This window comes from Triticum aestivum, chromosome 1B (genome assembly GCF_018294505.1).
Source record: "Triticum aestivum cultivar Chinese Spring chromosome 1B, IWGSC CS RefSeq v2.1, whole genome shotgun sequence".
In the NCBI taxonomy this organism is placed as follows: domain Eukaryota; kingdom Viridiplantae; phylum Streptophyta; class Magnoliopsida; order Poales; family Poaceae; genus Triticum; species Triticum aestivum.
The window spans coordinates 576842507-576857896 of NC_057795.1; the positions used below are offsets into that span (position 1 = coordinate 576842507).

Consider the following 15390-nt stretch of genomic DNA (forward strand, 5'->3'; position numbering starts at 1 on the left):
TCCAACACTCGCAAAGAAGCTTGTCCTTGGCCGTCGTGTATGCCTTCGTGCGCTTGCTCTTGCGCTTCGGCTTTGGCCCGGCGGCTTGGTTGGTGAGCTCGTCCTCAAACAAAGGATCCACTTTGATGTCACACTCGTCTTCTTCCTCTTGCCCGTAGTCATCCAGAAACTCGTGGTCAAGTGGGAAGCCGTCCAGGTCCATGCCAACCTGATCATGCATGAAGGCTGACTGATCATAGGCAGCGCCCGGCGTGAACACCCTGCGGCCGTCCTGGCTTTGTGTCTCGCCGGGGTCATAGCCAGCGGCCGGCGCACCGCCCTCAAATATGAGGTTCTGCATGTAGTCCTCGTTGTCGACGGCCGACATTTCGTCGAACAGGTTGCGGGCGTTCGGTAGCATGTCGGTCGGCATCTACCACGCGCATTTCCTCGCGTCTCAGGATGACGAGCCACCGGCTACCGGTGTGGCGTTGAGGTCGATGGGCGTGGGTGCGGGCGTGGAAGGCGCCACCATGCTCACGTCGGGCGAGCACTCCCCGGAGAGGCGCAAGGCCTGTGGATACACGTGGAAGCCGAGCATCGGGGTGCATGCCGGCACGCGGGGCGAGTCGGGCAGCACCATCCGAGGGAATGCGGACGAGCCGGTGCTGGCCGCGGCGGCCACGGCGGCGTGCTAGAGTTTTGTGATGCCCCCGATTCAATCGGACACTAATCATGCAAGCATATATGTACGATCAAGATCAAGGACTCACGGGAAGATATCACAACACAACTCTAAAAGTAAAAGTAAGTCATACAAGCATCATATTACAAGCCAGGGGCCTCGAGGGCTCGAATACAAGTGCTCGAACATAAACGAGTCAGCGGAAGCAACAATATCTGAGTACAGACATAAGTTAAACAAGTTTCCATAAGATGGCTAGCACAAACTGGGATACAGATCGAAAGAGGCACAAGCCTCCTTCCTGGGATCCTCCTAAACTACTCCTGATCGCCGTCAGTGGCGTGAACGTAGTAGTAGGCACCTCCAGTGTAGTAGGAGTCGTTGTCGACGGTGGCGTCTGGATCCTGAGCTCCAACGTCTGGTTGCGGCATCCGAGAGGAAAAGGAAAGAGGGGGAAAAGAGGGAGCAAAGCAACCGTGGTCCGTGAGTAATCATCCAAAGTACTCGCAAGCAAGGATCTACACTACATATGCATGGGTATATGTGTAAAGAGGCAACATCGATGGACTGAACTACACAATGCCAGAATAAGAGGGGGATAGCTAGTCCTATCAAAGACTACGCTTCTGGCAGCCTCCGTCTTGCAGCAAGTAGAAGAGAGTATATTGAAGTCCTCCAAGTAGCATTGCATAGCATAATCCTACTCGGCGATCCTCCCCTCGTCGCCCTGTGGAAAAGCGATCACCGGGTTGTCTCTGGAACTTGTCTGGGTGTGTTTTATTAAGTATCCGGTTCTAGTTGTCATAAGGTCAAGGTACAACTCCGGGTCGTCCTTTTACCGAGGGACACGACTATTCGAATAGATAGACTTCCCTGCATGGGTGCACCACATAACCCAACATGCTCGATCCCCTTTGGCCGGACACACTTTCCTGGGTCATGCCCGGCCTCGGAAGATCAACATGTCGCCACCCTACCTAGGCACAACAGAGAGGTCAGCACGCCGGTCTAAATACTATGCACGCAGGGGTCTATGCCCATCGCCCATTGCACACCTGCATGTTGCGAAGGCGGCCGGAAGCAGACCTAGCCTCCCTAATACAAGAGCAGGCGTTCTAGTCCAATCCGGCGCGCGCCGCTCAATCGCTGACGTCAAGAAGGCTTCGGTTGATACCACGACGTTGAGTGCCCATAACTGTTCCCGTGTAGTTGGTTAGTGTGTATAGGCCAGTGGCCAGACTCAGATCAAATACCAAGATCTCGTTAAGCGTGTTATTATGAAGTAACCGCGAACACCGACCAGGGCCAAGCTCACCTCTCGCCTAGGTGGTCTCAACATGCCTTGTCGCTCTGCCACAAAGTAACAGTTGGGGGCCGTCGGGAACCAAGGCCCACCTCTACCGGGATGGAGCCACCTGTCCTTTCAGCCCCCATATCCGAATCACTTGCGGGTACTCAACGAGCCGACCCGACTTTAGTCACCATCTGTATAGTATGCATATATGTAAAGTATATACCCGTGATCACCTCCCAAGTGATCACGGCCTGATAGTATAGCAAGGCAGACTGACAAGAATGTAGGGTCACTGATGATAAACTAGCATCATATACTAAGCATTTAGGATTGTGGGTAAGGTATCAACAACTGTAGCAACAATGACAGGCTATGCAACAAAACAGGAGTAACCGAACAATAACATGCTACACTACTCTAATGCAAGCAGTAGAGAGAAGAATAAGCGATATTTGGTGATCAAGGGGGGGCTTGCCTGGTTGCTCTGGCAAGAAGGAGGGGTCGTCAACTCCATAGTCGAACTGGGCAGCAGCAGCGTCGGTCTCGTAGTCTACCGGAGAGAAGAGGGGGAAGAAACAATAAATACAATGCAAACATAAGCATGACGATGCATGACATGACAATGAGCGGTGCTAGGTGTGCCCTAACGTGGCAGTAGGTGGTACCGACGAAGGGGGAAAACATCCGGGAAAGTATTCCCGGTGTTTCGCATTTTTGGACAGATGAACCAGAGGGAGAATGTTGCATGTTCGCTATGCTAGGGACGTGTGGCTGACAAACGGACCGCGTATTCGAATACGTCTCGTCGTTCTGAGTAACTTTCATGTACAATGTATTTTCATCCAAGTTACAGATTATTTTGTATTAATTTTTAAAAAAATTAAATCATTTTCTAGAATTAACTTAATAATTTTAAATCAACATTATCCAGAATAATATATGCTGACGTCAGCAGTCAACAGGGCGTTGACTAGATCAATCTGATGTGTGGGTCCCGTATGTCATACTCTTTTATTCTAATTAGGGTTTAACTAATCTAATTATTGTTTAATTAATTAACAATAGTTAATTAGGTTAACTAAACATGATTAATTAAGTTAACTAATTTAGGTAATTAACTAAATTTATTATTTTAATTTTTTTTACAAAATCATTCTGGGGGTGGGGCCCTCTGTCATAGGCCCCAGGGGGGCTTAGCGGGTGCAGGGATGCGGTTACGGGCGGAGCCAGGCGCGGCCGCTGGGCGTCCGATTGGGGGAGCCCGGGCGTAGGCTGACAGGGCACCGCGGGGGCGCCGGAGAGGGCGCAGCCAAGTGCTGCGCAGAGCCGTGGGGGCGGCAGTCGGAGGTGGTGTTGCGGTGGGAGGGGGCGCGGCAGCCGGAGCGAGGCAGTGCGGCGAGCTGCACCGGGCGTGATGTCGCGCGGGAAGCAGCAGGGCGGCAGAGACCATGCGGGGGGGAGAGGCGCGGCCCCCGAGCGTAGGCGAAGCAGGTGTGTGCGCGCGCGTAGTGGCAGCGGCGTCGTGGCAGGGGGAGCGGGGTGTGGCGCTGGGCAGCCGCATGCAGAGGAGGGAGTAGCGGCAGGGCAAGGTCGGCGACCTAGCGCGGTCGGCGGGGTCGAGCGATGCGGGCTGTGGCGGGTTGAGCAGGTCAGGCAGCCAGGGGAGGGCGACGCGGGCGACAGTGGTGGTGTGCGCGGGCGAGCGGCGGCAGTAGAGGCTGGATGCGAGCGGGGAGGGGGCGCGAGGTGAGTGCGTCGACTGCAGTGGGGTAGTAGCAGTCGCCGCTGCAACCACAACAGTAGCGCAGCGCAAGTAGCAGGGGCAAGGGCGTGGTCGGCGAGCCAGCGGCGCGGGGCACGGCAGAGGCAGAGCGCGGTGAACGTGGGGTGAGGGAGAGAGGAGGACCGGGGTCCTCACCGCGAGGCGTAGGGACGGGGCAGTGGGGCGCGAGGTGGAGGTCAAAGACGTCGTACACATGGAAGGCAGGCTGGCGGGGAGGTCCAGCGAGGTCCTCAGGCGGTGGCGAGCGCGGTCGATCCGGGAGGCGAGGAGGGTCGTTCCCCCGATCCAGATTTGGATCGGGGAGGAGGAGGCGAACGTGGGGGTGGAAGTGGGGGGTATTGGGGGTTAGGGTTTGCGGGTGAGGGGTTATGGAGTGTGGGGGGGGGGGCTGGTTGGCCTGGTGGCCAGCTGGGCCAAGGGCGAGCAGGGTTTTTTTTAGTTTTTTTTAGATTTGTTTTCTGCATTTTACTCTTTTCCCTTTTTCTGTTTTATTTATTTTAGAGCATCTTAGCATTTTCTAAACATGTGTTTTCTTCACTATAATTACCTTTGTAATAATGGGCACAACCTAGACATTTTTGTTTTAATATTTGAAAACTTTTGTTGTTGGCCATATTTTAAATTTGAATTTTAAACCGGTTTTGAACTAACGAGAGATTAGCAACAGTAACGGGATGACGTGGCATTGTTAATCGTGGGATTACTATAGCATGATTATCCGGAAGTTACAGGTTTAACCCTAGCATGTAGAGCACCTCCCTCGTTGCCGCCGCGACGCAGGCGTTGGTGACCTCCTTCTGCGCAGAGGCGGCGACTGCGGCAGCCGCGACGGCTTCACCCCTCGCGTCCGCGGTGTGCCTCCGACTCTTCCTCTTGGCCGACTCCGCCGCCCACTGTTCGGGCGTCAGCGCCTTATTTGGCTTGGCCGCGGCGGCGGTTTTGCCGGTTCAGTCAGTTCGTGTCAGCGACCAACCCTACTCGTAGGCGACGGTCTTCATGCCGGACGAGGCGAGGGAGGCGAGGCCAACGGCGGTGTCGAGGTCGAGGTCGTCGTCCATGGTGGGTGCGGGGCGGGAACGCGCACGGGCGGCAGGGTTTTTGGGGAAATGGGGGGAAATGGTGCTTCCTGCCACCGACCGACGGGCCCGGGGAGAGGACTAGGCGCGCGCGCGTTTGTCGCGTGTCCGCGCCGACGCAAATCCGGCTCAAAATTAGATCGGGAATGGATCGTCCGCGGACGAAAAGCGGACACGTGTCCGTTTGGGTCGGCGCTTTGGGCCGTCTTTTGTGTCCGCGCCGACCCAAATGGACGGGGACGTACGAAATGAGTCATCCCGTTGAAGTTGCTCTTAGTATAAAACGTTCTTACGTTAACGGACGGAGGGAGTACTTAAGTACGAGTCACTTTGACGCATCCTTTTTACTCTGCGCATCCGGTCTGTTAATAGAGTATTCGTTTACGCGTCGCCCACCGTAGAGAGAGAGAGAGAGAGGACAAGACCCAAAGGTTCCGCCCGGACGACGTGGCCGCCGCGCCGACGCCGACGGGCAGCCGGTCCAATCCTTTGCCTGGGTCTCTCCGCCTCCGCCTCAGGCGCAAGAATCTTTCCTTCCCAAGCCTCCGCCCGCCCATCCCTCGCACCCCAAAAAGAAAGAATCGAATCCGAATCGCGGAGCCGAGCGGAGCGTTGCGTTGCGGTGTTCGTCGCACTGCCGCCTTCCGTCTGTCCGGCGTGCCCATGCCCATGCCCATGGGTCACACGGCGTCGATCTCGACCTCGACAGTTCAGTCAGTTCGTGTCAGCGACCAACCCTACTCGTAGGCTCATACGTAATCTCAGCTCAGCGTACTAAACAATCTTATCTGAACCTCTCGCTGCCTGATCCTACTCCCAGCACCCTTGCACGATACGATACGGTACGGTACGCAGGAGGAAAAGCGCAAGCAAAACATTCCATCCAACCCGTCCTCTATCCAACCATGATCCCGATCGAGCTGGTTCGTTTACGATCACAATCGCCCCCTAATTACGTTATCCTCCAACACATCCCCTGCCGACCGTGCCCAGCCCACTATTCCTCTTGTTCCTTTGCTTTCCCCCGCGGTCTCAGTCGGGTCCCTTTCCCGCCTTCCAAACTCGCCAAAGCTTCGACAACGAACTTGCCCACCGCCCCCGGGCGCACGGCGAATCCCTATCCGTCGCCGTCACTCCGGCCCCACCTCCTTCTCTTGTGGCGCCCGCTCGCGGGGTGGGCCCACGGGCCCGCTGTTTTCCCGGCCCCACGAACCCTCCCGACCCCACGAGCCTGGAACCCACCGAGCCGACGCGCACCACCGCCCACGCTATTTACCACCTCGTTCTACGCGCGGGAGACAGGCAGACGAGAGCGGAGAGCTATACCCGAGGCCGAGCAAGCAGGAGAGGGAGATGAAGGGGGAAGAGGCGCCGCCGGCGACGGTGGTGGTGGGGGAGGAGCACTGCGAGATGGAGGACAGGGAGCTGACGGTGCGCAAGACCACGCTCTTCTCCCCGGGGGACGGGCTGGAGGCCTACGACCACCGCACGGGCGAGCTCGCCTTCCGCCTCGAGACGTACGGCCGGGGAGGCGCCTGCGGCGGGGGCGCGGCGGCGGGGGACCTGGCGCTGCTGGGCGCCGCGGGGGACCCCGTGCTCACGGTCCGCAGGCGCCGCCCCAGCCTGCACCACCGCTGGGACGGCTTCCTGGGCGACGGGGGCGCAGCCGGCGCCAAGCCGCTCTTCTCCGCCCGCCGCTCCTCCATCCTCGGCGCCGGGGCCGGGGTCCTCGTCGACCTCCTCGCCCCCGCCCATGCCGCAGCCAAGGAGTTCCGCGTCGACGGGTCGTTCCCGAGGCGGTGCTGCCGCGTCGTGGCGGTGGCCTCCTCCGTCGGCGGCGAGGTGGAGGATCAGGAGACGGTGGTGGCGGAGGTGCGCAGGAAGGTGGACGAGGGCGCGCACGTGGTGCTGGGCCGGGACGTGTTCGTGCTGTGGGTGCGGGCCGGCTTCGACGCCGCCTTCGCCATGGGGATCGTGCTCGTGCTCGGCCGCATCACCGGGGACGAGCTCGACGGCGTCCTCGGCGAGGAGCTGCTCCTCGAGGCCACCTCGCCGGTGTAGTAGGCCCTGCTGCCTGCTGGAGCTCTGTGACCTCCTTTTTTTGGCTGACGCAACGCAGGCAGGGTCGTCGCTTGGTCTGTGATGCGCATCTCGCGGACGGACTCCTGGCTGGCATTGTTGCCTGGCAAACAAAGCTTTAAGCTTGGATTGGATCGAGCTTGTAGCTTTGAGTGAACATGGACATGATCTCCACTGCACTGTTGGATTATTACATTAGTTTTGATAATTATATAGTACGTACTATCTGGAATTATTAAACACGGTGTTATGAAAGTCTTGTATACCTGCTGAAGATTCGGATCTGATGGGGATCTACACATCCATGCGATTGGATCCAATAGCTCGCTCATGAATCCTGCAAATTAAGTTACCTTTTTTTTTGCGAGTAATTAAGTTACCTATTTGGTGCAAAACGTAACTGCGCGCGCTGAATTACTAGTGACATCGAACCATCGAATTTACCAATAACCACTCTAATGTGATAAATCCAAACACTTAATTGTATTTTGTGGTCAAATTTTCAAAACATTGACTGCAATTCATCTTGAAACGATGGTATAAACCAGAGCCGACTGCATTGTCTTGTAGTATCTCGATTGCCTCGTACTATAATATTGGTGATCCACCTGAGCTGCCTCGCCTCGCCACGAGGTGCGCATATTTAGAAATTCAGAGTCAGCAAGTTGGAAACTGGGAACAACGTGGTGTGGCAGTGAAGAGAAGGCGGTGCTTTCAGACTGAGAAATTAAGCGATGTTAAAGAGATCCCCTCTACCTACAAAAGATTCGGGTTTGGTCATGCGACTGGTTCCAATAGCTCCTGGCTTGTAAATTACTCCCTCCGTAAACGCTCATATATTTCTCTACAGAGGGAGTAACATCTATGTGATTGGATCTAACGTTCATGACTCATGGAATTAAGAGGTACTCCATACTAGTAGAAGCTAAATTACCAGTGGCAGCAAATTAACTTCTGCGTAAATTGCAAGATCAAATTTTCAGAAAAGAAGACTATCATGAAACTTTTTTTTAATAGTTTGGATTGCTTATCACATGCGTCACATGATACGACTATCAGAAAACATTGGCACAAACCAAAGCCGAGTGCGCCATCTTCAGTCTCGATTGCCCCGTATAATTTCGGTGGTCCACCTGAACTACCACGCTACAATGCGTACGCATTTTCAAAATTCAGGGTCAGCAAATTGGAAACTGGAGACCAGTTTATGTGGCAGTGAAGCGAAGCTGGTGCTTTCAGACCCAGAAATTAAACGTGCAACCTCTTCTATGGACGGTAATCAACTCCGAAAAATAGGACAATCGTTACAATATCTCTTTCCCTTTCGGCGCGAGCAGTGCACCGGTGAAGACCTGCCATCGCTTGGTTGGTTGGTGAAATGTACTGTGTGTAGCAACATCAGCGTATCCCAACCACAAGGCAGGTCAAATTACCGATGATTGCGACGACGTTGGGCCGGAAAAGTGTGGCGGCAAATCAGACAGCTCCTCCTAACGCTGTACAGTTCATGAAAAATATGAGGAAAAAAAAGAATAAAAAATATTATTCTCGATCAGCTTGAGCATCTCCGATGGATGATGATGCATTTTTATCCTAGCAAAGAATAAGACGGTATGGGGGCACCTTCAGCCACGGCTTTGCTCTCTGCACATGTCATCTCACATTCTCATGGCCTGTCCGTTCAGCATCCAGCAGAAGATAACAACAACCTCGACTGTACAACCCTCGAATGCCTCGGGCACCGGCTTGTTGCGCCGAGTCATGTTGGAAGGGAAAACTGTGGAGAGGTGATCGCATGTCATGGCTTGTAACTCTATGCTATGTCAGGTATGTTCTTGATGATCTATGAGCCAGCACCGCCAGTGTTGATGCTGAAGTAGAAGGTCTTGCGGCTGAAGGCGTTCATGGCGTAGTCGACCCGGATTTGGCCTATGTCCGTGTTGAAGTGGACGCCGTACCCAAACCCGACACCGAATCCTGGTTTCCCTTGCCGAAGAGCTGGATTGCCTGCCATTATTTAATGAATGATGAATGATCATTGAACAAAATAATCGCAGCAGGACGGAATGGGTATGGTCAAGGAAACACTATCATACTGAGATATGAAGAAAAGAAACATCAAATGCAACTCAGCATTGATATGTTGCACTGGGAGTTCGGGAGTGGGCATGCGTCCAAAAAGAAGTTTGAGGACTCTACTATAACCCTTGTCCAATGTGTGCTCTATGGTACAGTATGCTGATGTGAATTGCATTGTCCTTATGTTGATAAGCTTAACTCCCTTCAATCAAATCAGATGATGTGTTGATTTACTTCAGTTCAATTTTCATTGGTTGATACATCACATCAATGAAATTTTTGCGTGATTTTCCACTGCAGAGACATCTTGATCTTGGTTATCCCACACAGAATGACATAATTAATTATTTAAGCTTCTACTGTACCACTGAATTTGTAATTCCAAACCAAATTTAATACTAGTGAGCTCTAACTATTTGAGGAATGCGTGCGTGCTTTCCACAGACACAAAACTGCACGAATTTGGTGTAGCTGAGTAGTGAGCGACTGTAAATCAAGCCCCTTATTTTACTTTAGGAAATATACTGCTCATTTTTAATAACATCAGAAAAGCTTAAGCATATCAGCCTCATTTTCTTCTAGTTGCAATCAGATTTTTATTTTATTTTGAGAAAAAAAGGCAAATAGAAATACTCAAGTATGCAAAGATGAAGTGAAGCCCTTACCAGGAACATGGCGAGCAGATCCTAAATCACTACCGCAGTCCATGAAAAGAGACCCTTCGAGATTCTTTGCCTTCACAGAAACAGACGTTTCAGTATTTTATTGACTACCACAAGAATATAAACTCATATCAACTGGTATGGGTTTCCATTGGTGGAGGATGCTTTAATAGTCAAATACACATCTAGGGAAAACATTAAGTGACAGCACCAACAGTGAGTTCGCTTTCTACTAGAACATTCCCAAGACAATTATTTCTGTCCCACAGGAAATGTGCTCATTGCATTTAAAGAACTGAAAATGATATGGCCACATGATTTCTTCAGAACTTTGGTTCCATTTTATGCAGATCTGATGAAACTTGCGCTGGTCAACTACCATAGAAATATAAAATGAATAAAGTCATCTACTAAGAACCAAAATTTGTGTTAACTTGTTTTAGAGAGACAGGACTTGCTAATTCTCTAAGAAGAACCAATTGCTGGCCTTCATATTATATTCCAATGATATAGTTTGAATTTCTCTTTCTTCCAGTATCAAGATTCAGCAGGTTTATTAGAAGACAGGAATTCCCATGTATGTGAACTTCTGAACTTCAACCCTAAAACTGCATCCTTCGATTATGAATTGCTCATCGCAGTCCATTGCAGTATCTGATATATTTCTCTTGCATGCATGCACCACCTATCATCCCATAAATTGACCCGTATATGCATATCGCATAAGACACATAAATTAATAATGGTAACAAGAAGAAAAGAAAAGAAGTCCAGGTAAATATGTACACATCTATTTGATTGCATTTTGTTATCCCTTTCATGTTTCGATGCAACTTCTAGCTACTTCTGGTTCTTGGATTACCAAGTTTGACTTACGGACTGCATAAACTGTTTTGGGGATTATATATGGCTTGTTGTTTTACATACCAAAGGAACCGTATATTCGCAGTTACCAATTAGGCACAGTCTTCCTGAACCAACTGCACCCTCGCCATAACCCCGTACACTACCAAGTCCACCTATTGCAAATGCTTGATACGGTGCCATGTCGCCCACAATGGAACCGCCTGTCAAGCTGCAGCATAGGAAGAGATTAGCTAACTTTCATAGAGAGAGTGTTACTGCAGTACAGTAGACAGATGCAGTACCTAGTAACCAAAAATGTTGGCCCCAATTTAATGCCTTTCGAAACAGCACATTTAACTCTGTTAAAAGTCAGTGATTTTGGTACAAGTGGCAATCCTTGTTCCATTTGGAAATTAACCTGTCATTGGGAACTATAGGATAAGATGGAGTTACAGTCAAGTCAAGGAAAGATGGAGATGAAATAAACACAAACTTACTCTTAAGAAGCTATTATCCTTAACATCCGCATAACCAGACTCTTGCTTCAAGATAATCATGTTGTCATGGAGGTTACCACTGCATCATAAAAGAACATTAAACAATGAGACTTCTTTTTATTGTATCAAAGGGCACATCCAAAGAAATACTGTTATCACCTGCATGTTAGGGGAAAACCTTCGTGGTCCCTAGCTATTGAGCGCCCATCATTATTAACAGGACGGATATGCTGGAGGGAAAGGACATCTTATAAGAGAAATTGTACAACATGAAGACGATGCAAACAACTGGGTTTGACTAGATGCTCACCTCAAACTTAACACTGGTTCCAGAAGTCCATTTTGATGTTGTCGGTTCATTAATCTCCACCCCAAGCGACAACCGGCTTAGATTTACCCCTCTGCTCCCTGACCGTGTGAAGTTGTCAGCCGGAAAACCATGCACCGCAATTTCTGGTGTCATCGAGTGCTGATGGCTCAAACCAGCACGCAAACAAGAAAAGGTGTGTGAACAGAAAAGACAGCATAAAACTCGTAACCACTTTTCACAAGTTCATGTTTACATACTTCATAAAAATAATTACCCGATCAACTTGCATGAAAGGTAACCATTCATAATGGAAGTAATATGACAAAGATCAAGCCGAGTGTATGGTACGGGCACATTAACAGGGGGGTTGGCTTGGGGAACCAAAAGGTGAGTGGACCATCCAATCCTAACTACAAACGTAATCCACTTGTTTTGTTTGAAGGGAGGAATGGATTGGTCCATCACCACCTTATCCCTCACAAGCACAAAATTAACACAAGATGAGGGATGGTGTCCTCACACCAACACCAACAGTCATGGGACGGTCTTATGATGGGCAAAACCATTCTAGGATAAGGTGGTCACCAAACCAATCAACTTACAAGATAATGGAACCATTAGTTGCTAGAATTACTATGGCGAATAACATCTTCTGCTTAATACTTCCATTACTGATTCAGACACTGGTGGAGCCGATGCCCCAGCATACCAGAGCAGCTACCTCAGGTCGGTTGCAAGCACTGGCAACAAGTAAAGTAGGGCAGGTCCATAGCCCACACATGCAACTAGAGAGGCCTAATAATTGATTCTCCGTTCCAATCAGGAACAAGAGTACAAGACACAGCACTGAGTATTTGAGTTGCAGGCCCATCACACAACAATGATAGTGAGAATGTGTGCTGCAGAAGGTGTGGTTTTACTCCTTTCTGCCAAACATTTGTCTAAATCTTAGTGTATACTGGTGTGCTGTTGTACTTAGTATGTTTTGTTTCATGTTTTTTGGGTAACTCAAGACCCTATTTTGATTTTGATCAAAGAAAACAGGGTATCTCTCCGTGCTCGGGAAAATAAAATTAACTTGAGAACTTTACGTTGTTTACAGTGATTAGTCATGTAAAATGGTAAATATGCCGTCTTGCGTTTGAGTTTAAATTTTTCTTATTTCTCGTGATATTGTATCCACCACTCTACTGCTACATCTACTATAGAAGAGATGTTAACAGGACCAACTATCACTCTACTACATCTCTTCTACTCATTTCTAGTGCAGAGAACACCACAGATTTAGAATATCAATGAAGATGATAAATGAGTACTGTTAACAAGACCAAAGGAGTATAAATTGCTTAGCAACAATTTAAAACACTATAACATGTTTATGCTATAGCACTGCAGCATATTTATTCAATTTCAGACAGAAGGCCCAACTAAGAAGCCGATACACAATCAGACAGAATGCAGACCTGAATGACAAAGGACTGCTGCGATAACCATTCAGGCCTTGGGCGTCTAAAGGCAACAACGACGTTAGAGTCATTGACACCCTTATCCAGAATCACGTCCAACTTCTCGCTCCTCCCAAATAGGCTTGGGTGTTTGAGGGAGATCCTGCAGATCAAACTTCACAACTCAGAACCAAATGATACAACTTGAGAACTCGGAACAAAATGGTACAACTTCAGAACTTGAAACAAAATGGTATAAATTCAGAACTAGGAACAAAATGGTACAACTTCAGAACTCGGAACAAAACGGTACAAAGTTTAAACAGAGAGCAATCATTCGTAAACCCAGATGGGTATTCTGCGACGCGTGCACGCATACATGGACGCGCACAAATCAGCCAACTATGCCTGCCTGAATGAATTCTGTGACGCATATGAACATAAACTTTACGAACGGAATCAGGACATGCAACCCCACCTTCCGACGATTTGCGAGATGGTGGCGCTGGAGCTGCTGAAAAGGAACAGACCAAGAAAACAGCAGGGTCAGCAATCCAAGGTCCGTCTGCAAGAAAACCAACCAATCGGTTGCGGGGGCAAAAGGCCGAGCACCTGAGGGGCGGCAGCAGGAGTGCCTCGCAGAGCATGTGGGTGAGGTCGACGTGCAAATCCACCTTGGCTGCGGCATTCACGCAAACACGTTAGCCACGCACAGTCGCGGAACGCCACGGTCCCCGACAAAACGGCGGAGCGGGCGAGGAGGGATCGAGCTGGGGACGCGAGGGGAGGGGAGGGGAGGGGGCACGGACCTTTGCCGGCATTGACGCTCTGCTGGGCTCCCATGGCTGCGGACGCCGGTGGGACTGGGAGGCGGGCCGGCTCATGCGACGGAGGGGGGACGGGGGTGGGGTGTGGGGGATTTTTGAGCGGGAGGTCGGGTCGGGTGCCTTGCGTGGGAGGGAGAGGCGGCAGGCACTGGGATTGCTTTGGTCGGGATACCACCGTCGCGTCTTGCCGAATTTTTAAGAGCATGTACAATAATTGATAAAATAGTCTTATCTTAAGTCTTGTATGTAATTAAGAGAAGACAAAAAAACATGTCTACAATGAGTTATTTTTTAGTCTTATCTTTAATAACTAGCTATTCCTAAAAACGTGCCGAGACATATTGTGCTAAGAGATCATCTCTTGTCTTCTCTTAAATAAGAGAAGACAAGCCTTTTCTTATCAATTCTCTCTCCTCCACCTCATCATTTATCCAATGTGGCATTGCTAAGATAGAACCATTGTACATGCCCTAATCGCTTTCCTCTTTCGTTTTTATGCCTAGGGGTTCGTACAAAGTGGAGCGGCTCGAAATTCTTTTCTCTTCTTTAGCTGTGGCTCGAAAAATCTTTTGGTAGCCTTCAATAGATCCTAACATCTACTCCCTTCGGTCCTAAATGTAAGTCTTTGGAGAGATTCCACTATGAATCACATACGGAGCAAAATGAATGAATATAAACTCTAAAATGCATCTATATACATCTGTATGTGGTTTATAGTGGAATCTCTAGAAAGACTTATATTTAGGAACGGAGGGAGTATCATATATTGTCTAGGGTTTTCATTTCACCTCTCTCATTCAGTGGCGAATTTAGGACGTAATTGCAGGGCAGGCTCAACTTCAAGGATACTAATTTTTTGATGTTGGAAGCCATTTTATGCGCTGCACCTAACTACCAGTGTGCTGATCATTGGTGGTGTTTTTTTGTGTGGCAAATTTTGAGGGTAGGCTAGAGCCTATTGAAGCATGTTGAGTAGAATCATCACTGCTCTCATTCTCTCAGTTCCGCCCCTCTCTCGAGAGTCTACCCAAATCGCAAGATGTATAGGTTAGGTTCTAGGGTTAGCTCCGCCTCGGGTGTAGGCTAGCATCTATTCAAACTTTAATAGCTTTTGTATTTACATTTTTTGCCAGCTAGATCTTTGTAAAGTGGGATGGCTTGAAATCTTTGTCGCCTTCTTCAAAAGATCCAACGGAGTTAACGTGTAGTGTCCGAGCTGGGAATCAACGTTTAGAGACCAAGTTTTTGATAAATAGGATTAAAGTATACTAAATAGTTTCTCCATTCTAAAATAATTATTGTAGTTTAAAGGGTGTTTTTCCCTAAATTCTGGGAGGTTAATAGCACAAACACAAGGACATATATGCGCACATGTGGGATTATGGAGGAAATCTTGGCCCTTGCCTTCGCCACCGAGAGAGCCACCAGAGCCAGGGCATATAGTTGGTTTTTGGCTCCAGCACTGCTTAGAGTGACTCAATTTATAGGAGCTAGCTTGCCATGAAACTTGCACTCGATTGTCAACAGCAGTCCAGTGCCTTAAGGGGCAATGCGATCGAAATTTCATCTATTTGCCGAAGTAATTTGCGCCATTTTTAACTATAATGAGAAATAACGGGGGTGTGCATTCCATTGTGTTCACTGCCTACACATATAAAAAGACAAAAAAATACATCTAACATGTTCACTCCCTAGTCTTAGTGAGTGAAAGTAATGACTTCGTTCAAGCTAGGCGATCGATATAGGAGGAGATGGAAAGTGTGAAAAAAGAAAAGGAACAAAAAAGTGGTTGACAGTTCAATAGGATGTCAAGCAACTTGAAGAGACT

The 15390-nt window shown here is 49.4% G+C and overlaps 2 protein-coding genes across 3 annotated transcripts; one reads left to right on the forward strand and one right to left on the reverse strand.

The window, feature by feature from the left end:
* Positions 1-6089: 6089 nt before the first annotated feature.
* On the forward strand, positions 6090-7199 carry LOC123139434 (protein LURP-one-related 5). Its single transcript, XM_044559243.1, has one exon. The coding sequence runs from the start codon at positions 6171-6173 to the stop codon at positions 6876-6878; it is 708 nt and encodes a 235-aa protein (XP_044415178.1). The 5' UTR covers positions 6090-6170; the 3' UTR covers positions 6879-7199.
* Positions 7200-8144: 945 nt separating this feature from the next.
* On the reverse strand, positions 8145-13672 carry LOC123139442 (outer envelope protein 39, chloroplastic). Of its 2 annotated transcripts, none has more exons than XM_044559253.1 (11): positions 13545-13672; positions 13348-13414; positions 13214-13246; positions 12754-12898; positions 11291-11449; positions 11140-11210; positions 10981-11059; positions 10786-10901; positions 10565-10712; positions 9641-9710; positions 8145-8903 (listed from the first exon to the last, which is right to left on the reverse strand). In XM_044559253.1, exons 1-11 carry the CDS (start codon positions 13576-13578, stop codon positions 8740-8742), a joined length of 1086 nt encoding a protein of 361 aa, XP_044415188.1. In that variant the 5' UTR covers positions 13579-13672; the 3' UTR covers positions 8145-8739. The 2 variants fall into 2 exon arrangements, with proteins under 2 accessions (XP_044415188.1, XP_044415186.1); XM_044559251.1 differs by having other exon boundaries at positions 13214-13249.
* Positions 13673-15390: the final 1718 nt, after the last annotated feature.